The sequence below is a fragment of the Scyliorhinus torazame genome, chromosome 25 (assembly GCF_047496885.1).
Source record: "Scyliorhinus torazame isolate Kashiwa2021f chromosome 25, sScyTor2.1, whole genome shotgun sequence".
Taxonomy (NCBI): domain Eukaryota; kingdom Metazoa; phylum Chordata; class Chondrichthyes; order Carcharhiniformes; family Scyliorhinidae; genus Scyliorhinus; species Scyliorhinus torazame.
In genome coordinates this window covers 34,636,990-34,663,641 of record NC_092731.1, presented here as the reverse complement: position 1 = coordinate 34,663,641, position 26,652 = coordinate 34,636,990, and the positions used below count along the sequence as shown (strand labels likewise).

At 49.2% G+C, this 26,652-nt stretch overlaps 1 protein-coding gene across 1 annotated transcript in view; it reads right to left on the bottom strand.

Annotated features, from left to right (window-relative positions):
• Positions 1-26,652, bottom strand: part of LOC140402477 (mitogen-activated protein kinase-binding protein 1-like) — a 128,654-nt gene that overhangs the window by 29,612 nt on the left and 72,390 nt on the right. The window contains exons 21-23 of the mRNA XM_072490293.1: positions 25,256-25,504; positions 13,490-13,662; positions 12,635-12,786 (exon numbers count right to left, since the gene is read on the bottom strand). Coding sequence (XP_072346394.1) covers positions 12,635-12,786; positions 13,490-13,662; positions 25,256-25,504 — 574 coding nt within the window. The remainder of the gene's footprint in view (positions 1-12,634; positions 12,787-13,489; positions 13,663-25,255; positions 25,505-26,652) is intronic.

Here is a 26,652-nt window from a genome sequence, read left to right as displayed (position 1 = left end):
TCCTAGCGATCTGAATCCCCAGGTATCGGAAGTTTCTTTCCACTTTCCTTAGAGGCAAGCCTTCTATCTCTCTACTCTGGTCCCCTGGATGTATCACAAATAATTCACTCTTCCCCATGTTTAGCCTATACCCCGAGAAATCCCCGAACCCCCTCAAAATTCGCATAACCTCTATCATTCCCCCCGCTGGGTCCGACACGTATAACAATAGGTCATCCGCATATAACGAGACTCGGTGTTCTTCTCCCCCTCTAATCACCCCTCTCCATTTCCTGGAGTCTCTCAACGCCATGGCCAGAGGTTCAATTGCCAACGCGAACAACAATGGAGACAGCGGGCATCCCTGTCTTGTTCCCCTATATAGTCGGAAATACTCCGATCTATGTCGACCTGTAACTACGCTTGCCGTTGGAGCCCCATAAAGAAGTCTAACCCAGCTAATAAACCCGTTCCCAAACCCAAACCTCCTTAACACTTCCCATAAATACTCCCACTCCACCCTATCAAATGCCTTCTCTGCGTCCATTGCCGCCACTATCTCTGCCTCCCCCTCCACTGGGGGCATCATTATCACCCCTAATAGTCGTCGCACGTTAACATTCAGTTGTCTCCCTTTTACGAACCCTGTCTGGTCTTCGTGCACCACCCCCGGGACACAGTCCTCTATCCTCGATGCCAGTACCTTTGCCAACAATTTGGCGTCCACGTTCAACAATGAAATGGGTCTATAGGACCCGCACTGCAACGGATCTTTATCCCTCTTCAAAATTAACGATATCGTCGCCTCCGACATCGTCGGGGGTAGAGTCCCCCCTTTCCTGGCCTCATTGAACGTCCTCACCATCAACGGGGCCAACAAGTCCACATATTTTCTGTAATACTCCACCGGGAACCCGTCTGGTCCTGGGGCCTTCCCTGCTTGCATGCTTCCCAGTCCCTTAATAACCTCGTCCACCCCAATCGGTGCCCCCAGGCCTACCAACCCCCGCTCCTCCACTTTCGGGAACCTCAATTGGTCCAGGAACTGCCGCATCCCCTCCTCTCCCTCTGGGGGTTGAGACCTATACAGTTCCTCATAGAAGGTCTTGAACACCTCATTTATCTTTCCTGCCCTTCGCACCGTGTCTCCCCTTTCGTCTCTAATTCCTCCTATTTCCCTCGCTGCTGCCCTCTTTCGCAATTGATGAGCCAACAGGCGACTCGCCTTTTCCCCATATTCATACCTCCTCCCCTGTGCCTTCCTCCACAGTACCTCCGCCTTTCTGGTGGTCAGAAGGTCAAATTCCATCTGGAGTCGTCTCCTCTCCCTGTACAATTCCTCCTCCGGGGTCTCTGCAAATTCCCTATCCACCCTTAAAATCTCCCCCAGTAATCTTTCCCTTTCCTTGGCCTCTGTTTTCCTTTTGTGGGCCCCAATGGAGATCAGCTCTCCTCTGACCACCGCTTTTAGTGCTTCCCATACCACTCCCACCGGGACCTCGCCGTCGTCATTGACCTCCAGGTATCTCTCAATACACCCCCGCACTCTTGCACACACTCCCTCATCCGCCATCAGTCCCACATCTAATCGCCAGAGTGTTCTCTGCTCCCTTTCCTCTCCTAATTCCAGGTCCACCCAATGTGGGGCATGATCCGAAACCGCTATGGCTGAGTACTCAGCTTCTTCCACCCTAGAGATCAACGACCTTCCCAAAACAAAAAAATCTATCCGGGAGTACACTTTATGGACATGGGAGAAGAAGGAATACTCCCTAGCCCTAGGTCTAAGAAATCGCCATGGATCCACTCCCCCCATTTGGTCCATAAACCCCTTAAGTACCTTGGCCGCTGCCGGCCTTCTTCCGGTCCTTGAGCTGGATCTATCTAGCCCCGGGTCCAGCACCGTATTAAAGTCCCCTCCTAAAATCAAGTTTCCTACCTCCAGGTCCGGTATACGCCCCAGCATCCGTCTCATAAATCCCGCATCGTCCCAGTTTGGGGCATACACGTTAACCAACACGACCTCCATTCCCTCCAGCCTGCCACTCACCATTACATATCTACCTCCGCTATCTGCTACGCTGTTCTTTGCTTCAAATGCGACCTGTTTCCCCACCAAAATGGCCACCCCTCTATTCTTTGCGTCCAGTCCTGAGTGGAACACCTGTCCCACCCATCCTTTCCTTAGCCTAACTTGGTCCGCCACCTTTAGGTGCGTCTCTTGGAGCATAACCACGTCTGCCCTTAGTCCTTTCAAATGCGCGAGCACTCGGGCCCTTTTTATCGGTCCGTTCAGGCCTCTCACGTTCCACGTGATCAGCCTCACTAGGGGGCTACCTGCCCCCCTCCCGTGTCGACTAGCCATTACCTTCTCTAGGCCAGTCCCATATCCCGCCTCCGCGCTCCCGCTCGCTCCCCCAGCGTCGCACACCATCCCCGCCCACCCACTCTTTAGCCATTTCCTTTTGGATTTCCGCAGCAGCAACCCAGTTGTCCCCCCCCCCCTTCTCCCTCCCTCCTCCCCTCCCCGCTAGATCTCTTTCTAGCTTGATTGCTCCCCCCATATTACTTCCGTAAGTCAGCTAACTTCAACTGACCCCGGCTACTCCTGCTCACTCCTCGACCCCCCCCATGTGGGGAACTCCCATCCGCCTTGCGCCTGTCTTCCCGCCTTATTCTTTCTGGTGCGGGAACATCCCTTTACCTGACCCGCCTCTTATGGCGCAGCTCCCTTTCCCCTCCCCCTCCCCTTCCCCATTCTCCAACTATGTCCCGTCTTTCCCCCCTCACCGGCGCCCACATTTCCCCAATGTCTCCCCCCTTCCCTGTTTACTTCTCAATTAACTTCCACCGTAACATTAACAATAACATTTCCTGCAGCATCAGTCCCTCAGTTCCGATCCAATTTCTCTTCTTTGATGAAGGTCCATGCTTCCTCCGCCGTCTCGAAATAATGGTGTCTCTCCTGATACGTGACCCATAGTCTTGCCGGCTGCAGCATCCCGAACTTCACCTTCCTTTTATGCAACACCTCTTTGGCTCGGTTGAAGCTCGCCCTCCTTCTCGCCACCTCCGCACTCCAATCCTGGTATACCCGTACCACTGCATTCTCCCATCTGCTACTCCGCACCTTTTTAGCCCATCTCAGGACCTCTTCTCTATCCTTAAGGCGGTAAAATCGCACGATTATCGCCCTGGGTGGTTCCCCCGCTTTTGGTCTTCTCGCCGGAATCCGATTTGCCCACTCCACCTCCAAGGGGCCCGTAGGGGCCTCAGTACCCATCAGTGAGCTCAGCATCGTACTTGCGTACGCTCCACAGTCCACTCCTTCCACACCCTCAGGGAGACCCAGTATCCGAAGGTTCTTCCTTCGCGCTCCATTTTCTAGGGCTTCGATCCTTTCAGTACACTTTTTATGAAGTGCCTCGTGCGTCTGTGTCTTAACCGCCAGGCCCAGGATCTCGTCCTCAATATCTGTCACCTTCTGCTCCACCACACGGAGCTCTGTCTCCTGGGTCTTTAATGTCTCCTTGAGCCCCTCAATTGCCTGTAGCAACGGGGTCAGCACCTCCCTCTTCAGCAGCTCCACGCACCGTCTCACAATTTCATGCTCAGGCCCCCATGTCGCCTGCGCTTTCTCCGCCGCCATCTTGTACTTCTCTCTTTCTGACCCTTTGGTCGACGATTCCTCGCGCTGCAGCCGCCGCCGCCGGTTTTTTCCTCCTTCGTTTGGGGGGGACTCCCTTCTCACACGCCCCACACCGGGTTGCGTCGTCGAAAAATTCCCCGTTGGGGCTCTTAAAAGAGCCCGAAGGTCCGTCGGAGCTGGAGCCGCCGAAGCGTGCGGCTAGCTAGGCATCACCGCAACCGTAAGTCCCTTCAGTGGCCTTGATGAGGTCTTTTCACAGTTGTTCCCTCTGCTGCTAGAATTCACCTTTGATACAGGCCCTCAGGTCAGCTTGCAGCTTTAAGCTTGCCCTTCCCCCGCCTGCATGCTGGAAGAGGCCCTGTTTATCCTGTAGTTGCAGCCAAATCTTTCACTGTTTCTGCGTGTGTCTGGCAACCAAGAGACATACCCTTCCTGGGGGACACTGTCGGGGGAATATTGCCGCCTTCTTCCCACACCGGGAAATGTCAAACAAATGCCGTGGGGGCCCTGTAAAAGAGCCCAAAAGTCCGTTCCAAGCAGGAGCTGCCGAATGTGCGACCTAGCTCTGCATAGCCGCACCCGGAAGTCCCCAACGGCAATTTTAACGGCTGAAAACACCGTGCGGTAAACCAGAAGGGTGTTCCCCCTGGACACGGATGGAAAAAGGAGAGGAAAGTGGCCGGATTGCAGCGGATCCTTTGGAACAACGGCAAGGAAGGCAAGCAGAAACCAAGATGGCGTCGGAAGGTGGCAGTTTCATATGGGGCCCTGAACAACAAGAGTTTTTGAAACGCTGCGTGGAGGAGATAAAAAAGGAAATGAAGAAAGAGTTGTTGGCCCCGATATTACAGGCGATTGAAGGGCTGAAAGAGGAACAAAAGACCCAGGAGCAGGAGCTTCGGGTCGTGAAGGCGAAAGCAGCAGAGAATGAAAACGACATACAGGGCCTGGTGGTGAAGTCGGAGATACAGGAGGCACACCAGAAACGATCTGTGGAGAGGTTGGAGGCACTGGAAAATAACGCAAGGAGGAACAACTTGAGGATTCTTGGCCTTCCTGAAGGTGTGGAGGGGGCAGACGTCGGGGCATATGTGAGCACGATGCTGCACTCGTTAATGGGAGTGGAGGCCCCGACGGGTCCGTTGGAGGTGGAGGGAGCATACCGAGTTATGGTGAGAGGATCGAGAGCAGGAGAAGCTCCCAGAGCCATAGTGGTGAGATTTCTCCGTTTTAAGGATAGAGAAATGGTCCTTAGATGGGCGAAGAAAACTCGGTGTAGTAAATGGGAGAACGCGGTGATCCGCGTCTATCAAGATTGGAGTGCGGAGGTGGCGAGAAGGAGGGCGAGCTTTAATCGGGCCAAAGCGGTACTTCACAAAAAAAAGATAAAGTTTGGAATGCTGCAACCGGCAAGACTGTGGGTCACATATCAAGGGAGGCACCACTACTTTGAGACGGCGGATGAAGCGTGGACTTTTATTGTAGAAGAAAAATTGGAATGATTGGACTACGAAAATGAACGTTTGGACAAAGTGGTGGGACGAGTGGGGGGGGGGGCGAAGAGGGATTGTATGATTAATCCTGCGGTATGGTAACTTTTCTTTCTCCCACAGGTGGTGATGGGGGGAGGTGGGGAGGGAGAGGAGATGGGGCGTTGGCCATGGGAGGCGGGGCCGAGGGAGAGGCGCGGGCTTGGTTCCCGCGCTATGATAATTATGGCGGGAATAGAGAAGCAGGAAGGAGGGGGCGCCGCACGGGGCGAGCCGTGATCACGGGGGGAAGCCGAGGTCAGCCAGAGTTTGCTGACATCTGGGAGCAACATGGGGGGAGTAATTACGCTAGCGGGGGGTCTAGCGGGGGGGGGGGGGAGGGGGGAATTACTGGGTTGCTGCTGCTGGGGAAAGGGGGGAGTGGGTACGGGAAAGGATGGGCGGGGGGGCACCGTCTGGGAGAAATACAGCCGCGTGGGAACTGGGCGAGAAGCTGGAAAAAGATGATGGCTAACCGGCAAGGGGGGGGGGGTAGGAAGCCCCCCAACTCGGCTGATCACGTGGAACGTGAGGGGGCTTAACGGGCCGATAAAGAGGGCACGAGTACTCGCACACCTTAAGAAACTTAAAGCAGATGTGGTCATGTTACAGGAAACGCACCTGAAACTGATAGATCAGGTTAGGTTGCGCAAAGGATGGGTAGGGCAGGTGTTCCATTCGGGGCTGGATGCGAAAAACAGGGGGGTGGCTATATTAGTGGGGAAGCGGGTAATGTTCGAGGCAAAGACTATAGTGGCGGATAACGGGGGCAGATACGTGATGGTGAGTGGCAAATTACAGGGAGAGATGGTGGTGTTGGTAAACGTGTATGCCCCGAATTGGGACGATGCCAATTTTATGAGGCGAATGCTAGGACGCATCCCAGACCTAGAGACCGGAAAGCTGATAATGGGGGGAGACTTTAACACGGTGTTGGAACCAAGGCTGGATAGGTCGAAGTCCAGGACTGGTAGGAGGCCGGCAGCAGCCAAGGTGCTTAAGGATTTTATGGAGCAGATGGGAGGGGTGGACCCGTGGAGATTCAGTAGACCTAGGAGTAAGGAGTTCTCGTTTTTCTCCTATGTCCATAAAGTCTATTCACGCATAGACTTTTTTGTGTTGGGTAGGGCATTGATCCCGAGGGTGAGGGGAACGGAATATACGGCTATAGCCATTTCGGATCATGCCCCACACTGGGTAGACTTGGAGATAGGGGAGGAAACAAGAGGGCGTCCACCCTGGAGAATGGACATGGGACTAATGGCGGATGAGGGGGTGTGCTTAAGGGTGAGGGGATGCATTGAAAAGTACTTGGAACTCAATGACAATGGGGAGGTTCAGGTGGGAGTGGTCTGGGAGGCGTTGAAGGCGGTGGTTAGGGGGGAGCTGATATCAATAAGGACACATAAAGGGAAGCAGGAGAGTAAGGAACGGGAGCGGTTGTTGCAAGAATTTTTGAGGGTGGATAGACAGTATGCGGAAGCACCGGAGGAGGGACTGTATAGGGAAAGGCAAAGGCTGCATGTGGAATTTGACTTGCTGACCACAGGCACTGCAGAGGCACAGTGGAGGAAGGCGCAGGGTGTACAGTATGAATATGGAGAGAAGGCGAGCAGATTGCTGGCACACCAATTGAGGAAAAGGGGAGCAGCGAGGGAAATAGGGGGGGTGAGAGACGAAGATGGAGAGACGGAGCGGGGAGCGGAGAGAGTGAATGAAGTGTTTAAGACATTTTATAAAAAATTGTATGAAGCTCAACCCCCGGATGGGAGGGAGAGAATGATAGAGTTTTTGGATCGGCTGGAAATTCCCAAGGTGGAAGAGCAGGAAAGGATGGGATTGGGAGCACAGATCACGGTAGAAGAAGTGGTGAAAGGAATTAGGAACATGCAGACGGGAAAGGCCCCGGGACCGGACGGATTCCCAGTTGAATTTTACAGAAAATATTTGGACTTGCTCGCCCCGCTACTGACGAGGACCTTCAACGAGGCAAAGGAAAGGGGACAACTGCCCCCGACTATGTCAGAAGCAACGATATCGCTTCTTTTAAAGAAGGAAAAGGATCCGCTACAATGCGGGTCCTACAGACCAATCTCCCTCCTCAATGTAGATGCCAAGGTCTTGGCCAAGGTAATGGCAATGAGAATAGAGGAATGTGTCCCGGGGGTGGTTCATGAGGACCAAACTGGGTTTGTGACGGGGAGACAGCTGAACACGAACATACGGAGGTTGTTAGGGGTAATGATGATGGCCCCACCAGAGGGTGAAACGGAGATAGTAGTGGCGATGGATGCCGAGAAAGCATTTGATAGAGTGGAGTGGGATTATCTGTGGGAGGTGTTGAGGAGATTTGGGTTCGGAGAGGGGTATGTTAGATAGGTGCAGCTGTTGTATAGGGCCCCAGTGGCGAGTGTGGTCACGAATGGACGGGGATCGGCATATTTTCGGCTCCATAGAGGGACAAGGCAGGGATGTCCTCTGTCCCCATTACTGTTTGCACTGGCGATTGAGCCCCTGGCGATAGCGCTGAGAGGTTCCAAGGGATGGAGGGGAATACTTAGGGGGGGAGAAGAACACCGGGTATCTTTATATGCGGATGATCTGCTACTATATGTGGCGGATCCAGCGGAGGGGCTGCCAGAAATAATGCGGATACTTGGGGAGTTTGGGGATTTTTCAGGGTATAAATTGAACATGGGGAAGAGTGAGCTATTTGTGGTGCATCCAGGGGAGCAGAGTAGAGAAATAGAAGACCTACCGTTGAGGAAGGTAACAAGAGACTTTCGTTACCTGGGGATCCAGATAGCTAAGAATTGGGGCACATTGCACAGGCTAAATTTGACGCGGTTGGTGGAACAGATGGAGGAAGATTTCAAGAGATGGGATATGGTAGCATTGTCAATGGCAGGGAGGGTGCAGGCGGTTAAGATGGTGGTCCTCCCGAGATTCCTTTTTGTGTTTCAGTGTCTCCCGGTGGTGATCACGAAGGCTTTTTTCAAAAGGATAGAAAAGAGTATCATGGGTTTTGTTTGGGCCGGGAAGACTCCGAGAGTGAGGAAGGGATTCTTACAGCGTAGTAGGGATAGGGGGGGGCTGGCACTACCGAGCCTAAGTGAGTATTATTGGGCCGCTAATATTTCAATGGTGAGTAAGTGGATGGGAGAGGAGGAAGGAGGCGCGTGGAAGAGATTAGAGAGGGCGTCCTGTAGGGGGACCAGCCTGCAGGCTATAGTGACAGCCCCATTGCCGTTCTCACCAAGGAACTATACCACGAGTCCGGTGGTGGTAGCTACACTGAAGATTTGGGGACAGTGGAGACGACATAGGGGAAAGACCGGAGCACTGGGGGGGTCCCCGATAAGAAACAACCATAGGTTTGCCCCGGGGGGAATGGATGGGGGATATGGAATGTGGCAAAGAGCAGGTATAACGCAATTGAAAGATCTATTTGTGGATGGGAAGTTTGCGAGTCTGGGAGCGCTGACCGAGAAATATGGGTTGCCTCAAGGGAATGCATTCAGGTACATGCAATTGAGGGCTTTTGCGAGGCAACAGGTGAGGGAATTCCCGCAGCTCCCGACACAAGAGGTGCAGGACAGAGTCACCTCAAAGAAATGGGTGGGGACGGTAAGGTGTCGGATATATATAGGGAAATGAGAGACGAAGGGGAGACTATGATGGACGAACTAAAAGGGAAATGGGAAGAAGAGCTAGGGGAGGAGATTGAGGAGGGGATGTGGGCAGATGCCCTAAACAGGGTAAACTCGTCGTCCTCGTGCGCCAGGCTAAGCCTGATTCAGTTTAAGGTATTACACAGGGCACATATGACTGGAACACGGCTCAGTAAATTTTTTGGGGTGGAGGATAGGTGTGCGAGGTGCTCGAGAAGCCCAGCGAATCATACCCATATGTTTTGGTCATGCCCGGCACTACAGGGGTTTTGGATGGGGGTGACAAAGGTGCTTTCGAAAGTAGTAGGAGTCCGGGTCGAACCAAGCTGGGGGTTGGCTATATTTGGGGTTGCACAAGAGCCGGGAGTGCAGGAGGCGAAAGAGGCCGATGTTTTGGCCTTTGCGTCCCTAGTAGCCCGGCGCAGAATATTGCTAATGTGGAAAGAAGCCAAGCCCCCGGGGGTGGAGACCTGGATAAATGATATGGCGGGGTTCATAAAGTTAGAGCGGATTAAGTTCGTCCTAAGGGGGTCGGCTCAAGGGTTTACTAGGCGGTGGCAACCGTTCGTCGAATATCTTGCGGAAAGATAGATAGGGGAGAACAAAGAAGGCAGCAGCAGCGGCCCAGGACTTGGGGGGGGGGGGGGGGGGGGGGTGGCCTGAGACAAGGCAGTTGCCAATTAGGGCTAGTTTTTGTTTTTTGTTATTTAATATTTATTTATTTGTTGTTGTTTTTGTTTAAATTTAAAAAGGTCATTATTATCTGTATTGTTACAATGTTGTGTAAAGGATGCACAATGTACTGTGTTGGTTGACCAAAAATTTTCAATAAAATATTATTAAAAAAAAATAAAAAAAATAAATGAGCCTTGGTGGGTTACTCCAGTGCATTTTGCAGATGATACACATGGCTGCCACTGTGATCAGTGAACAATGGAGAGTGTGTTAAAGATGGTGGATGGATGCAAGCCAAGGAGGCTGCTTGGTCTGTTGGTGCTGCACTCATCCTGGCAAGTGGAGTACTCCAATAAAACTACTGACTTGTAGGTGGTGGACGGGCTTTGGGAGTCAGGTGGCGTCACTGGTTGCAGAATTCCCAACATCCGACCTGCTCTTGTTGCCATAGTATTTATGTCGCTAGTCCAGTTCAGTTTCTGGCCAATGGTAACCCTCAGGATGACAGTGGGGAGATTTACTGATGGTAATGCCATTGGCGGTCAAGGCACAGAACATAGAACATGAGTGCAGAAGCAGGCCGTTCGGCCCATCGAGTCTGCACCGAACCACTTAAGCCCTCACTTCCACCCTATCCCTGTAACCCAATAACCCCTCCTAACCTTTTTGGTCACCAAGGGCAATTTATCATGTACCAATCCACCTAACCTGCACATCTTTAGACTGTGGGAGGAAACCGGAGCACCCGGCGGAAACCCATGCAGACATGGGGAGAACGTGCAGACTCCGCACAGACAGTGACCCAGCAGGGAATCGATCCTGGGGCCCTGGTGCTGTGAAGCCAGTGCTATCCACTTGTGCCACCATGCTGCCCGAGATGTCACAAATGGTACTGAATGCTGTGCAATCAACAGGAAACATCTCCATTTATGACCTGATGATGAAGCAAGGATCTTCATGAAACTGCTGAAGGTGGTAGGCGTGGAACCCTACCTTGAGGAACTCTACAGTGATGTCTCACAACTAAGACTGACCTCCAAAAGCACAATTTTGTGCTAGGCACGACCCCAATCAATGGAAGAGTTTCCTCCAATTCTCATTGACTCCAGTTTTACAAGTCTCCAGTGCTCTGTATCTGGGGAGGATTGGAACATTATGGCCGGTATCTGCTCAAGGTCCATATTTCATTCAGCATCCTTGGACTCATTTGGTCCATTCCTGGGGCTATATCAACCTAATATCTCCCCTATCAATTTTTAGCTCACCCAGTGCCTCGACTACCTTGCTCTTTCATTAGGACTTCAGCAGCCTAGTCTTCCAGGTAAAGAAACACTCATTCAGGACTACAGCCATACCCTGTGCCTCCATGTGTAGATCCTTTTATGGGCCTTTTATGAACCCCAAGCCCTTCAGTTAATGTTTTTACATTTTATTTTAACACAAGGAAATTGTGTCCCTATTCGTTGGAATTTAGAGGAACGAGAAGCGATCTCATTGAAACACAAGATTCTGCAGGGGTTTGTTGGGGTAAACACAATGTTTCCACTGCTTTGGGAATTTAGAATAAGGGGCACAGTCTCAGGATAAGGGACTGATCATTTAGGACTGAGAAGTGTGTTCAATTTATTTAGTTTAGGAATGTGCTCCGAAGTGTGTGTAAAATTGTAACAAAGCTCAACCTATTCGAAAATGCAGTATTGGAAGGCAAGTATGCTCTCAATGCAGAATAGGAGACTTAACTGTCTGTTAAGAGTCCAGGGCAATAATATATTTAACACCAATAAACTTTGACATAATCAAATTCTGTAACCAGGGGCGCAGAGTCAAAGCCAGACAACCGTAGGCAAGCAACTTTGATTTCAACCACCTCAGCAGAGTGGTAAATATCTGGAGCAGGAAAGTGGTGGAGTTAGATGTCATCAGTAGATTCAGTAGCAAGCAGCATACAATTCCTTCTTTTGCCAAAAATCTACACACAAGAATTTAAGTTGAGGAACACCATGTTTTCACATACCGTCAGAAACCACCAGTGTGTAAATAAATACATTAAGTTTGTAGTTTGCATAGCCTACTTAGAAAAACTTAAATATTAAAATATATAATTTAAAAAAGAGTATGCGAAGATATCTGGAGAAAAATGCAACAATTGATGGCATGTAACTGCCACCCTGAAGGAATTACAGAGCCTGACAGCATGCACAAACCAAGTTTAGATGGATAAAATGATAAAAATATTGAAACACAGGAGTAACGACAACAATGTCAACTCAAGCTAATTATTATCCTTTTGGAAATACATTTGGCTGTATACCAGTATATTGTATAATCCTTAGTACAGTTAAGATGTGTAATATTGGTTGCAGTACCGTCATATATATATATATATATTTATATATATTTAAAAATTTAGAGTACCAATTCGGTTTTCCCAATTAAGGGGCAATTTAGCGTGGCCAATCCACCTAGCCTGCACATCTTTGGGTTGTGGGACGAAACCCACACAGACACGGGGAGACTGTGTGTTATAACCTGCCTGCTTACCATTGGCTGGGGACTAATGACAATCCCACAATCCTGTGGGAGTATGAGCTTCCCCAATGATTGGGGCGGAGAAATCATTAGCAGACTCCCTGTATAAATAAAGCTGGCCTGTTTGGAACCAGCAGGAAGGAATAAGCAGCAAGCGAGGTTGCTGCTGTTGTGTATATATATGTTATTGTAAATAAATGTCATTTCTTTGTATCCTTGAAACTTGTGCTGGATTCTTCGTGGCCCTCACAAAAATGTGCAAACTCCACACAGACAGTGCGGTGACCCAGAGCCGGGATCGAACCTAGGACCTTGGCGCAGTGAGGCAGCAGTGCTAACCACTGCGCCACCGTGCTGCCGGACCGTCAGTTATATTAACATTAGTACATTTCACGAGTATCCTTTTTTCCAATTAAGGGATCAATTTAGCATGGCCAATTCACCTACCCTGCACACGGGGAAGTCTGTGCAAACTCCACAGACAGTGACCTGGGACCGGGATCGATCCCGGGTCCACAGCACCATGAGGTAGCAGTTTTAACCACGCGCCACCATTCCACTCCCTTCTCAAAAAGAAAAAGATGCTTTTCGGGATTTCTTACCATCCTGTTGTTGCTCATTGTTGGAGGAGGCATGGCTGCTGCCCAAATCCATAGAGTAGGCACTGTCTGGACTGTTCTCCACTGAACGCACAACCTTCCACTCAGATTCACTCTCCTGTAGTTTCTGTGGAGGCTCTTTTACTTGATAATCACTAGTGTGCAATGACAGATACAGTCAATCAGTACAAGTCACTGGGGTCTTAGAATTCCTACAGTGCAGAAGGAGGCTTTTCAGCCTATCGAGAGTGCACCGACCCTCTGGAAGAGCACCGTACCTCGGCCCACTCCCCCGCCCCATCCCAGTACCCCACCTAACCGACACATCTTTGAACTGTGGAAGGAAATTGGAGCACCCGCAGTCACCCAAGGCTGGAATTGAACCCGGGTCCCTGGCGTAGTGCTAACCACAATGACCCCCTTGAAGTTGTTCAGTGCGCATGCCAGAGCTTGGGACTACAAAATAACTGCTCAGGCTAACTTGCATTCCTTCTTACTTTACAATGCTGATGTTAAACCAAAACAAAGTTTTCTATGGCAAGGTGAAAGGATAACTGCCTGCAGTTACTAATCCCTGTTATTTTCTCCTGGAGGAAGAGGGATGCTTGCTTCCATTTAGCAGCTGCTTTCAACAGTCCACACACAAGTTTACACGCTATTGGTAAACTTTAAATCTTCTCCCCAGTGACAATCCATTTTATTAAAGTATGAATTATAGATGGCATAAAGCATTATAAAGCAGATTAGATGCAGGAATACATTAGCTTATGGTTCAATCAGTTCCATTGAGGAGTTCATTTTCTATGCCAGAAAGCAATTTTAGCATTCAAGTATTTAATACTACTGAAGAATACATACTTTTCTGTGCTGGTAGAAGGATCATTATTCTGCATGGGATTAAACATTGGGGCATTTAGTTCAATTTCTTGAGTATCCATCTTCTGGGAAAACGTATTGCATGTATCCTCACAGCAAATAGAGCTTGGCCTTCCCGCAGACCCTCTGGACAAAAGGCTGGGAGATAGTTCCATCTAAAGCAACAACATTCTTAAATTATATACAATGTCTAAAATGTCTTTACCTTGGAAGTGCATCACTGTTTTGCAACAAAATGTCCCATCAAATATTTATCACAATATTGCTATTGCTTTAAAGAATGAAATGGAACCAATTCATCCTATAATTTTCCCCAAGCCTTTCCAATATCGGCCTTTTCAGAAGATGAGCGTGGCAAGGCAAGTCTAAATGCTTCCTCAAAACCGATGAGGAAAGCGGAAGACATGACCCTGTGCCATGTATGCACATTTAAGAGCTGGTTATAGAGGAGCCCAAAGTTTGAATAAACATTTTGTACATAGAAATGCTGACATATCAAATTTACCAAAACAATTTAAACTTTAAACCAAGAAATGCCAAATTTCAGTAGAAACTTACATTTGTATCAAATTGGAAATAAGCATAATTTTTTGTCAAGCTGACTTATTAAAATCACTCATGTCAGTGTATATATACACACACACACTATTTCTTTTATGTAGCTCTGCAATTAGAACTGAAAATGCATTTATACAGTAATATTTCCTTCATTTCCTGCAAGACTCCTGAAGCCATCTCACTTAATGCAAGATTTAACAGTTCTACAACCCACTTTCGATCTTGCTCTCGGCTGGTGTATACAAAATGTACACAACATGAAGTTGTTCAAATTCCACCCAGCATATCTTCAATGTGAATTTTGTAACATACAATTCTTGTGGGGAAGGCTCCAAATCATATATTATATTAGCAGGCTAGATGTTGTTGCAATCACAAAGACATGGTTGAGGGAAAGGACGGGTACTCAACATTCCAGGGTATAGTATCTTCAGGCCGGAAAGGAGAGGGTGTAAAAGAGGAGGTGGTGTTGCATTATTATTATTATTTTTTTTAAAAAATACATTTTATTGAAATTTTTCAAACAGAAATTTTCCGTTTTTACAACTTAATAAAGGAATATACGTTAAACGTTATTTAAATAATATATTAAACTAACAACAAATGAAAAAAAAAAAGAGATAAACAAAAGGCAAATATCAACAACTGGCAAAAAACAAAAACACGGGATAATACTCTTCCTTCCCCCCCCCCCCCCCCCCCCCCCCGGGTTGCTGCTGCTGTCCTTTCTGTGTTTCCATTATCGTTCCGCGAGATAGTCAAGGAACGGTTGCCACCACCTGGTGAACCCCTGAGCCGATCCTCTTAACGCATATTTTATTCGTTCCAGTCTTATGAACCCTGCCATGTCGTTTATCCAGGCCTCCACGCCCGGGGGCTTCGCTTCCTTCCACATAAGTCGAATCCTTCGCCGGGCTACTAGGGACGCAAAGGCCAAGACGTCGGCCTCTTTCGCCTCCTGCACTCCCGGTTCTTCTGCAACCCCAAATATAGCTAACCCCCAGCCTGGTTTGACCCGGACCCCCACCACCTTTGAAATCACTCTTGCCACACCCTCCCAGAACTCATGCAGTGTCGGACACGACCAGAACATGCGAGTGTGGTTCGCTGGGCTTCCTGAGCACCTTCCATATCTATCCTCCAGCCCGAAAAACCTGCTCAGTCTTGCCCCCGTCATATGCGCTCTGTGTAGAACCTTAAATTGAATCAGGCTAAGCCTGGCACACGAGGACGAAAAGTTTACCCTACTTAGGGCATCTGCCCACAGCCCCTCCTCGATCTCTTCCCCCAGCTCCTCTTCCCATTTTCCCTTCAGCTCCTCTACCATCGCCTCCCCCTCGTCTCTCATCTCCCTGTATATTTCGGACACTTTACCTTCTCCAACCCATGCCCCCGAAATCACGCTATCCTGGATCCCTTGCGTCGGGAGCTGCGGAAATTCCCTCACCTGTTGCCTCGTAAATGCCCTCACTTGCATGTATCGGAAAGCATTCCCTGGTGGCAACTTATATTTTTCTTCCAATGCTCCCAGACTCGCAAACGTCCAGTCTACAAACAGGTCCTTCAGCTTCCTAATTCCTGCTCGCTGCCAACATTGAAATCCCCCATCTATCCTCCCCGGGACGAACCTGTGGTTATTCCTCATCAGGGACCACACCGAGGCACCCGTCACTCCCCTGTGTCGTCTCCACTGCCCCCAGATCTTCAAGGTCGCCACCACCACTGGGTTTATGGTGTACCTTTTCGGGGAGAACGGTAGCGGCGCCGTCACCAGCGCTTTTAGACTCGTTCCCTTACAGGACGCCATCGCCAGCTTTTTCCATGCCGCACCTTCTTCTTCCCTCATCCACTTACAGACCATCGACACATTGGCGGCCCAATAGTAGTCACTCAGACTCGCCAGTGCCAATCCCCCTCTGTTCCTACTGCGCTGCAGGAACCCCCTCTTTACCCTCGGGGTCTTTCCCGCCCACACAAAGCCCATAATACTCCTGCCTATTTTTTTGAAAAAGGCCTTTGTAATCAGGATGGGGAGGCACTGGAACACGAAAAGAAGCCTCGGGAGGACCACCATTTTAACCGCCTGTACTCTGCCCGCCAATGACAGGGGCACCATATCCCACCTCTTAAAAGTCCTCCTCCATCTGCTCTACCAGTCCCGTCAGGTTAAGTTTATGTAGGGTTCCCCAGTTCCTGGCCACCTGAATCCCCAGGTATCGAAAGTTCCTTGCCACTCTCCTCAGCGGCAGAGCATCTATCCCCCTGCCCTGTTCCCCGGGGTGCATCACAAAAAGCTCACTCTTTCCCATATTTAATTTGTATCCCGAGAACTCTCCAAACTCCGAGTATCTGCATTACCTCTGGCATCCCCTCTACCGGGTCCGCCACATATAGTAGTAAATCATCTGCATATAGTGACACTCGATGTTCCTCTCCCCCTCTAAGCACCCCCCTCCACCTCTTAAAGTCCCTCAGCGCTATGGCCAATGGTTCAATTGCCAACGCGAACAGTAACGGGGACAGGGGGCACCCTTGTCTTGAACCCCTATGTAATCGAAAGTATCCCGATCTTTGCCTGTTTGTAACGACGCTTGCCACCGGGGCCCCGTACAAGAGTCCAACCCATCTAATGAACTCCTCCCCGAACCCGAATCTCTTCAGCACCTCCCACAGATAGTCCCACTCCACCCTATCGAATGCCTTCTCTGCATCCATCGCCACCACTATCTCTGCCTCCCCCTCCGGTGGGGGGATCATCATCACCCCCAGCAGCCTTCGTACATTGGCATTCAATTGTCTCCCCTTTACAAACCGTCTGGTCGTCATGTACCACCCCTGGGACACAATCCTCTATCCTTGTCGCCATCACTTTGGCCAGCAGTTTGGCGCCTACGTTTAGGAGGGAGATGGGCCTGTATGACCGCACTGCAGCGTGTCTTTGTCTCGTTTCAGAATTAGCGATATAGTCGCCTCCGACATTGTCGGGGGTAATATCCCCCTTTCCTTAGCCTCGTTAAAGGTTCTCGCCAAGAGCGGGGCCAGCAGGTCCATATACTTCCTATAAAATTCCACCGGGAACCCATCTGGTCCCGGGGCCTTCCCTGCTTGCATGTTCCCTATTCCTTTGATCACCTCATCCACCTCAATCTGCGCCCCCAGACCTGCCACCTCCTGCCCCTCCACCTTCGGGAACTCTAGCTGATCCAAAAAGTGTATCATTCCTTCTTTCCCCTCCGGGGGTTGGGACTTATACAGCCTCTCATAAAATGTCTTGAACACCTCGTTCACTTTCCCTACTCTCTGCTCCATCTTTCCCGTTTCGTCCCCAACTCCTCCGATCTCTCTCGCCGCCCCCCTCTTCCGAAGTTGTTGGGCCAGCAGCCGGCTCGCCTTTTCCCCATATTCATACTGTATCCCCTGTGCCTTCCTCCACTGTGTCTCTGCCTTTCCCGTGGTCAGCAGGTCAAACTCCGTCTGTAATCTTCGTCTTTCCCTGTATAGCCCTTCGTCTGGGGCCTCCGCATACTTCTTATCCACCCTCAAAATTTCCCCCACTAATCTCTCTTTCTTTACCCTCTTGTTTCCCCTTGTGGGCTCTGATGGAAATCAGCTCTCCTCTAACCACCGCCTTCAGCGCTTCCCATACTACCCCCACCTGGACCTCCCCATCGTCATTGACCTCCAGGTATCTTTCGATACATCCCCTCACCCTTCCGCATATCCCCTCGTCCGCCAGTAGTCCCATGTCTAATCGCCAGAGTGGGCGCTGTTCCCTTTCCTCTCCTAGTTCCAGATCCACCCAATGCGGCGCGTGATCTGACACGGTTATAGCCGAGTACTCCGTTCCTGCCACCTTCAGGATCAGTGCCCTTCCCAAAACAAAAAAGTCTATCCGGGAGTATATCTTATGGACGTGGGAGAAAAAGGAAAACACTTTACCCATCGGTCTGGCGAATCTCCACGGATCTACTCCCCCCATTTGTTCCATAAATCCCTTAAGCACCTTGGCCGCTGCCGGCCTTCCCCCGGTCCTGTATCTGGACCGGTCCAGCCCTGGGTCCAGCAGTGTTGAAGTCCCCCCCCCATTAACAAGTTTTCCACTTCCAGGTCCGGGATACATCCCAGCATTCGCTTCATGAATCCTGCATCATCCCAGTTCGGGGCATATACGTTCACCAGCACAACCGCCTCACCCTGCAATCTGCCACTCACCATCACATATCTGCCCCCACTATCCACCACTATGGCCTTAGCTTCGAACAATACACGTTTCCCCACCAGTACTGCCACCCCTCTGTTTTTCGCGTCCAACCCTGAGTGGAATACCTGTCCCACCCATCCTTTCCTTAGTCTAACCTGATCCGCCAACTTCAGGTGCGTCTCCTGGAGCATAACTACGTCCGCCTTCAGTCCCTTTAAGTGCGCAAACACCCTTGCCCTCTTAATCGGCCCATTTAAACCTCTCACATTCCACGTGATCAGCCAAATTGGGGGGCCATTTACCCCTCCCCCCCTCGTCGACTAGCCATCCCCTTTTTTAAGCCATCTCCTCACCCAGGTCTCACGCACCAGTCTGTCCCCCAGACGGGGCCCTCCCGTCCCGACCACCTCGTCTCGTATCAGCTCCCCCTTACCCTCAGCAGCAGCAACCCAGTTAATCACCCCCCCCGCTAGATCTCCCTCTAGCTTGATTACTACCCCCATATTGCTTCCGGAAGTCAGCTAACTCTGGCTGACCCCGTTCATTCTTTGACCTCCCTGCGTGTGAGGCTCCCTTCCTTCCTGTGCCCCTTTTCCCGCTATAATTTCCACAGCGCGCGAAAATACCCGCGCTTTCCTCTCGGCCCCGCCCAATGGCGCAGTTCCCTCATTCCTCTTCCCTGTCCCCTTTTCCACCGGCGCCCACATTTCTTCGTGTACCCCCATCGGGGGGAGAAAAATTCCCCGTCCAACATTATTATACAGTAGCCCTCCCTCTCCCCACTTCACATTTCTGTGCCACCACCTCGCTACCTCCCTCCGGACATCAATTTCTCAACTCTAGTCCAATTTCTCATCCTGAATAAATGTCCATGCCTCCTCCGCCGTCTCGAAGTAGTGGTGTTTGCCCTGATGCGTGACCCACAGTCTCGCCGGCTGCAGCATCCCAAATTTGACTTTCTTCCTATGGAGCACCGCCTTGGCCCAGTTGAAACTCGCCCTCCTTCTCGCCACCTCTGCACTCCAGTCTTGGTACACGCGTATCACCGCGTTCTCCAATTTGCTACTCTGTGCCTTCTTAGCCCAGCTCAGGACCATCTCTCTGTCCCTGTAGCGATGGAACTTCACCACTATTGCTCTTGGTGGTTCCCCTGCCTTTGGTCTTCTCGCGAGGACCCGGTACGCTCCCTCCACTTCCAGGGGGCCCGTTGAGGCCTCAGCTCCCATTAGAGTATGGAGCATCGTACTCCCATACGCCCCAGCATCAGCTCCCTCTGTTCCTTCGGGGAGACCTAAAATCCGTACGTTCTTCCTCCTCGAGCTGTTCTCCAGGGCTTCCAGCCTTTCTATGCACCTCTTATGTAGTGCCTCGTGCGTCTCCGTTTTTACCACCAGGCCCTGCACCTCATCTTCGTTCTCGGCTGCCTTTGCCTTCACTCCACGGAGTTCCATCGCCTGGACCTTTTGGGTTTCCTTTAGTCCCTCGATTGCCAGTAACATCGGCGCCAGCACCTCTTTCTTGAGCTCCTCCACACATCGTCGGAGGAACTCCTGCTGTTCCGGGCCCCATACCATCTGGGCTCCCTCAGCCGCCATCTTGCTTCTCCCTTCTCTTCTCTGCCGCTGCTCCAAAGGATCCTCCGCAATCTGGCCACTACTGCCGCTCCTTTCCATCCACACCCGGGGAGACTCCTTCCTTTGTCACCTCTCAGTGGGTTTGGCCAAAAAAAGTTCCCGTTGGGGCTCCCGATAAGAGCCCAAAAGTCCGTTGAAACGGCAGGTGCCGAAACGTGCGGCTTAGCGATGCATTGCCGCAACCGGAAGTCCTGGTGTTGCATTATTAATTAAGGAGTCTGTTACTTCAGTAAGGAGGGACAATATCTTGGAGGATCTTTTAGTGAGGACTTGTGGGTAGAATTTAGGAATAAAAAGAGAGCATTTGCTGGGAATGTATTAAAGCACAGGGCTAAATCGCTGGCTTTGAAAGCAGACCAAGGCAGGCCAGCAAAGCGGGTTCAATTCCTGTACCAGCCTCCCCGAATAGGTGCCGGAATGTGGCGACTAGGGGCTTTTCACAGTAACTTCATTTGAAGCCTACCTGTGACAATAAGCGATTTTCATTTCATATCATACCAAAATAGTCAGCAGGAAAGAGGAGACATGTAGATAAATCACTGAGGTGTGTAAAAACTATAATAAGAGTAATTATATGAGGGGATTTCAACTTCCCCAACATTAAAACATTAATTAGGATAGTGACATTGTAAAGGGTTTAGAGAGAGCAGATCTTTTGAAACGTATTCAAGAGAGCATTTTATATCAACATGTCAACGGTCCAACAAGGGACAGCAGTGCTGGACCTATTTTGGCAAACAAAGCCGGACAGGTGTTCGAGGTGGCAGTGGGGGAGCATTTTGGTTGAGAGCGACCACCCACCATATGTTTTAAATTTGTCATGGAAACATAAAAAGATGGTCTGGCAAAAAAGGGTTTTGAATGGGGGGGGGGGGGGCGGAAAAAATTCTGAAGGACAGAATCAATCTCCACTTGGAGAGGCATGGTTTGATCAGGAATAGTCAGCATGGCTTTGTCAGAGGGAGGTCATGCCGAATGAATTTTGAGAGGAGGTGACCAGCTGTAGATGAGGGTATGGCAGTTGATGTCGTTTATATAAATTTCAGCAAAGCCTTTGACAAGGTTCCACATGGGAGACTGATAGAGAAGGTTAAAAGCACATCGAATCTAGGGTAACGTGGCAAGTTGGATCCAAAATTGGCTTACTGATGGGAGCAGGTTAAAGTCAAACAGGTTTGTTTCAAATCACTAGCTTTCGGAGCACTGCTCCTCCCTCAAGCGGATTTACCAGAGGATGAAGCAGTGCTCCGAAAGCTAGTGATTTGAAACAAACCTGTTGGACTTTAAACTGGTGTTGTAAGACTTCTTACTGTGCTCACCCCAGTCCATCCACCCCAGTGATGGGAGACAAAGGATGGGGGGCAAATCAGTGATAGATGGAATTTAACCCTTAAAAGTGTTGTCCAAGGGAGCATTCAGTGAATGGCAGGACACTAGAAAGTTCAGAGTACCAGAGGGATCTTGGTGTGCTTGTTCACATATCCCTGAAGGCAGCAGGACAGGTGAATAGGGTAGTTGGGAATGCTTATGAGATACTTGCCTTTCTCAGTCGTGGCATAGATTATAAGAGCAGCGATGTCGGAGCTGTACAGGACTTTGGTTAGGCCACAGCTGGAGTACAGTGTGCAGTTCTGGTCACTGCACTATAGGTTGTGATTGCACTAGAGAGTGCGGAGGATATTCACCAGGATGTTGCTATGAAGAGAGGCTGGATACGCTCGGGCTGTTTTCTTTGGAGCAGAGGGCCGAGACTGGACCTGATTAAGCTGTATAACATTATGAGGAGCATGGACAGGGTGGACAGAAAGTAGCTGTTACCTTTAATTAAAAGGTCAATATCAAGAGGGCATAATCTTAAGGTGTAAGGCAGGGGGTGGGATTCTCCGGTCCGCCTGCGTAACGCGCCCCCGACGGCAATGGGATTTTCCGTTCCTGCAATGGGCCAATGGGGTTGCCCATTGTGGCCGCCTCACGACGTCAGGAAATTCACGGCCATGGGTGCGTTGCTGCCGGACAGGAGGATCCTGCCAGAGAATTTTGTTGGGCAGATTTAGCGGAGATTTGAGGAAAGACTTTTTCACCTAGAGGATGGTGGGAATCTGGAATGCGTGGCCTGGGAGGGTAAAGGTAGGAAATCTCAATCTTTAAAAAGTACTTGGATGAGCACGTGAAATGCCATAACATTCAATGCTATGGGTCAAGGCTGAGAAGTAGGATTAGTGTATAGAGTAGGTTTTTATCAGTGCAGACTTGATGGGCTGAAGGGCCTCTTCAGTACTGTACGATTCTATGATTCCTCGTCGCCAGTTTTTATGTTGTCTTTTGGAGGTGTGATACTAGGGAGTTTAAAACAACAGAGCTTTATTTACAGCATGTTATCTCTTAATGGCTGTTCTTTGCCATTTCCTGTGCTAGGATTTAAGGCATAATTTCTAGTGAAATCATTAATATAACAAAACTTCACTAGAGGTACTAAGAATGAATGAAAATTCATATCATTTACATCCTCTGGGAGGCCAATCAAGAAGATGAACAGTAGAAATTTTAGATTGGGAAGCCGAGGCATTAGCTGCAGCTGATCTCCACTTGTTTACAATCCCCATTGTTTCATATGCTGGCAGCATGGTGCATCTATAAAGAGAGACTGTATCCCCAATCAGAGTCTGAGATGGCATTCATTTGTTTGTAGTCTATGTTCTGGAGTGAGCTATAAGCCACATTTATTCTGTCGTTTTATCCCCTAATTGGAAGTTTTCAATGGACAGAACTGGTGAAGCACCATGTGCTCCCACATTTGAATCGCGCTGCAGCGCAAGCACAAGATGGCGACAGTAAATTTGTTACCCTTTTTGGTCAGTTTGGCAGGCTTTTGCATGGGAAGGCTACCATGTCTGGGCCGAAACAATAAATGGACATCTTCTACGCCTCAGTGGGAGAGGGGCCGATTGCGCCAACTTGGTTTGGTTTAACTAGCACCATGAAGTGGTTAAATCAAGTGTGCGATTGTCTTTCAAGCAGTCCCAGCAAGTCAGTAAAGAGCAATTTGGCAGATTTTGCTGGCTTACAGAATCTGTGGTTAGAATGCTGCCCTCGCCACCGGGGGTAGCGGCTTGGTTGGGTGACCTGTATGATTTCCTGCGATTAAAGAAGATAAAGTATGAGTTAAGGGGCTCTTCAGGGAGGTTTGAGGAAAGGTTTTTGACTGTGGGGGTCAAAGCACAGTTGGGGTCCTAGCACAGACCCGTGCAGTATCCCACTAGTCATTGCCTGCCAATTGGAAAAGATCCATTTTTGCTTCCTATCTGCTGACCAGCTTTCTATCCATCTCAAGACACTACCCACAATCCCATGTGCTTTAACTTTATACAGACTTGTTCATCATCAATCTTGTTCCACACAAACATCAAAAATAACAAACAACTCCAAAGGATTCTTGAGCAACTCAAGTCTTGCTCTCCTCCTCTACTGCCCCTCCACCCCACACTAACATCAATGGTAGTTCCACAGTACACATGTATAACTCATGTATTGGGAACCTAGGAGTCATTACCAACATTCAGTTGTGGCCAAACAGCCACCTAAGGTGGTGTCCTGCAAAAGAAGCTGGGACAATTAGCCAAGTACAGGCAGGCTGCAGTTTGAATAAACATTGATGAGCAAGCTGAACTTAGACATCGCAAGACACTGGAAAAAGGCCATCCCAGGAACAATAGTGGGGTACCACAGGGATCGGTGCTGGGACCCCAGTTATTCACAATATATATTAATGATCTGGATGAGGGAACAAAATGTAACACCTCAAAGTTTGCAGATGATACCAAATTAGGTGGGAGGGTGAATTGTGATGAGGATGCAGGGATTCTAAAGCAAGATCTGGACAGGTTGGGCGAGTGGGCAAACCAATGGCAAATGCAGTATAATTTGGATAAATGTGAGGTTATTCATTTTGGAAGCAAGAACAGGAAAGCAGATTACTACCTGAATGGTTGTAAATTGGGAGAGGGGAGTGTGCAGCGGGACCTGGGTGTCCTTGTGCACCAGTCGCTGAAGGTAAGCGTGCAGGTGCAGTAGGCAGTAAAGAAGGCTAATGGTATGTTGGCCTTCATTGCAAGAGGTTTCGAGTATAGAAGCAGGGATGTGTTGCTGCAATTGTACAGGGCCTTGTGAAGCCACACTTGGAGTATAGTGTGCAGTTTTGGTCTCCTTCTCGGAGGAAGGATGTTCTTGCTCTCGAGGGAGTGCAGCAAAGGTTTAGCAGACTGATTCCAAGGATGGCGGGACTGTCATATGAGGAGATTGACTAGGTTGGGATTGTTCTCGCTGGAGTTCAGAAGAATGAGGGAGAGGATCTCATAAAGACTTATAAAATTCTAACAGGACTAGACAGGGTAGATGCAGGGAAGATGTTACCAATGATAGGTGTGTCCAGAACCAGGGGTCACAGCCTGAGGATTCAGGGGAAACCATTTCAGACAGAGATAAGGACACAAAGAGTGGTGAGCCTGTGGCATTCATTACCATAGGAAGTAGTTGATGCTAAAACTTTGAATATATTCAAGAGGCGACTAAATATAGCACTTGGGGAGAATGCTATCAAAGGCTATGGGGAGAAAGCAGGATTAGGCTACTGAGTTGGATGATCAGCCATGATCGTGATGAATGGCGGAGCAGGCTCAAAGGACCAAAGGCCTCCTCCTGCTCCTATCTTTTATGTAACAGAACTATCCAGTCAAACATGCTTGTTTACCAGACACAGCGATACCTATACTCCTTATTTGGAAAGCGTACATGCCCTAAACACCTGCAGACATGAATGGTGAGTACACACCCAGAGATCGACGTGGCAGCCCGATTGGACTTGATCGAACAGGATGATCGAACCCTGATCAATTAATTGGCAACGACCCAGAAACCACCTAAAAGGGTGCGAAATCCAGGAAGATTAAAAAGGTGCTGCACCACCTTAGAAACTCTGCAGCAGTCAGCAACAGCAACAGAACAATGGTGGTCTTCATCCGCCACCACAAGGAGGTCATCACACCACCAACAGAAGGAAGACCAGAGCATCAGACCAGACCAAAGACCAAGCATAGAGGACTACAGCAGCCAACACACAGATAAAGGCTAATCTCTGGCTGGGTACTTGCTAGTCACTCAAAAGTTAAGGTCGAAGTGTGAACTTTTAGTACTCTGTAGAATAACTTGTGTTGATGGAATGATTAACTGTAACAATGTGTGAGTGTGAATAGACTATTGATTTAAAACGAAGTCGACTTGCAGTCATTTGTCCACCGCACATGGGTTAAAGACCCACTGTCCACAACACAAGTTATTACTCATCAATAACAAACTGACCATTTCAAGGAAGTTATCCAAATTCCGTGGTCCAAACTTGTCCTGTTCCACCAAACAGTCGGTTGGCAGTCCCTGAGCCTTTGACATGCTGCCTGGAATTGGGGTTACACAGTATTCCTCCAACTGCCTTTTTCCCAGGATGGAATGAATAAAATCCTTGTCCATTCTCTCAGCCCATCTTCCTCGTGGCTGGAATGTTTCCACAGTTCTATTTCCAGTTCGATCCTGCACATTTCCATCACCTGCCTCCTACAACAGATGGTGAAAGAAAGTTAGTTCTTTGGTAGAAGGAGTTTAAAAAAATGAATTGTAAAAGACTGGTGAAGTGGACAAAAATTTAATAAGTGCTTAAGTCAGGGAGTCATATAGGTCGATAGCACAGAAATTACCCCTTAAACTACTCAATACAGTGAATACAATACCCTTAATTGCGAGATTTATTCCCACTCAGGCAAGAAAATAGACTCTCAATCCACCTTAAAAAGTATGGTAGAGAATATTTGCTTTAGAATTATTCTTTGAGAAAGAGATCTCTTGACAGGGCGGCACGGTAGCATCGCGGTTAGCACAATTGCTTCACAGCTCCAAGGTCCCAGCTTCGATTCCCAGCTTGAGTCACTGTCTGTGCAGAGTCTGCCCACTCTCCCAGTGTCTGCGTGGGTTTCCTTCGGGTGCTCCGGTTTCCTCCCACAGTCCAAAGATGTACAGGTTTGGTGGATTGGCTGTGCTAAATTGCCCTTAGTGACCAAAATTGCCCTTCGTATTGGTGGGGTTACTGAGTTATGGGGATAAGGTGGAGGTGTGGTCTTGGGTAGGGTGCTCTTTCAAAGAGCCGGTGCAGACCCGATGACCCGAATGGCCTCCTTCTGCACTGTAAATTCTATGATTCTATGACACTCCTTTATAGAACAGATCTGACTTTGGTCCAAACCCCTGCAGAAGCTCTGGCTAGATGTCTTCAAAAGCTGTTTTCAATTGGTTTGTTTCAAGCCCCCATTGTCCTCAGACAAGTCTGCACTACTTTAAATGCAGTTTAACAAACTCACAGAGCAGAATTGTTTCACTGTGCACACCTTCAGCCAGATCAGAACTCAACTGAAAAAATGCTTTCTCAAAAAGCCTGATGCCTTAGCTCCACCCAGCAATGACATCATCTTACCAAGCTAAAATCTAATTGAACTCTCCAGGGAATCCCCTTAATGAAAACAAAATTGCATTGGCCTAAGCTTTTAACAATGGTTAATTGCACCTCTGGCTCCTAAAACCTTTGTTGTCTTTCAAACCAAGATTCTTTTAAAAACATGACTTCAGCAGTCAAACACACACTAACCCAGGCTTTTAATCCTTACTTCACCAAATACTTATAATCCAATATATCAAAAATCCTACATTCAAGA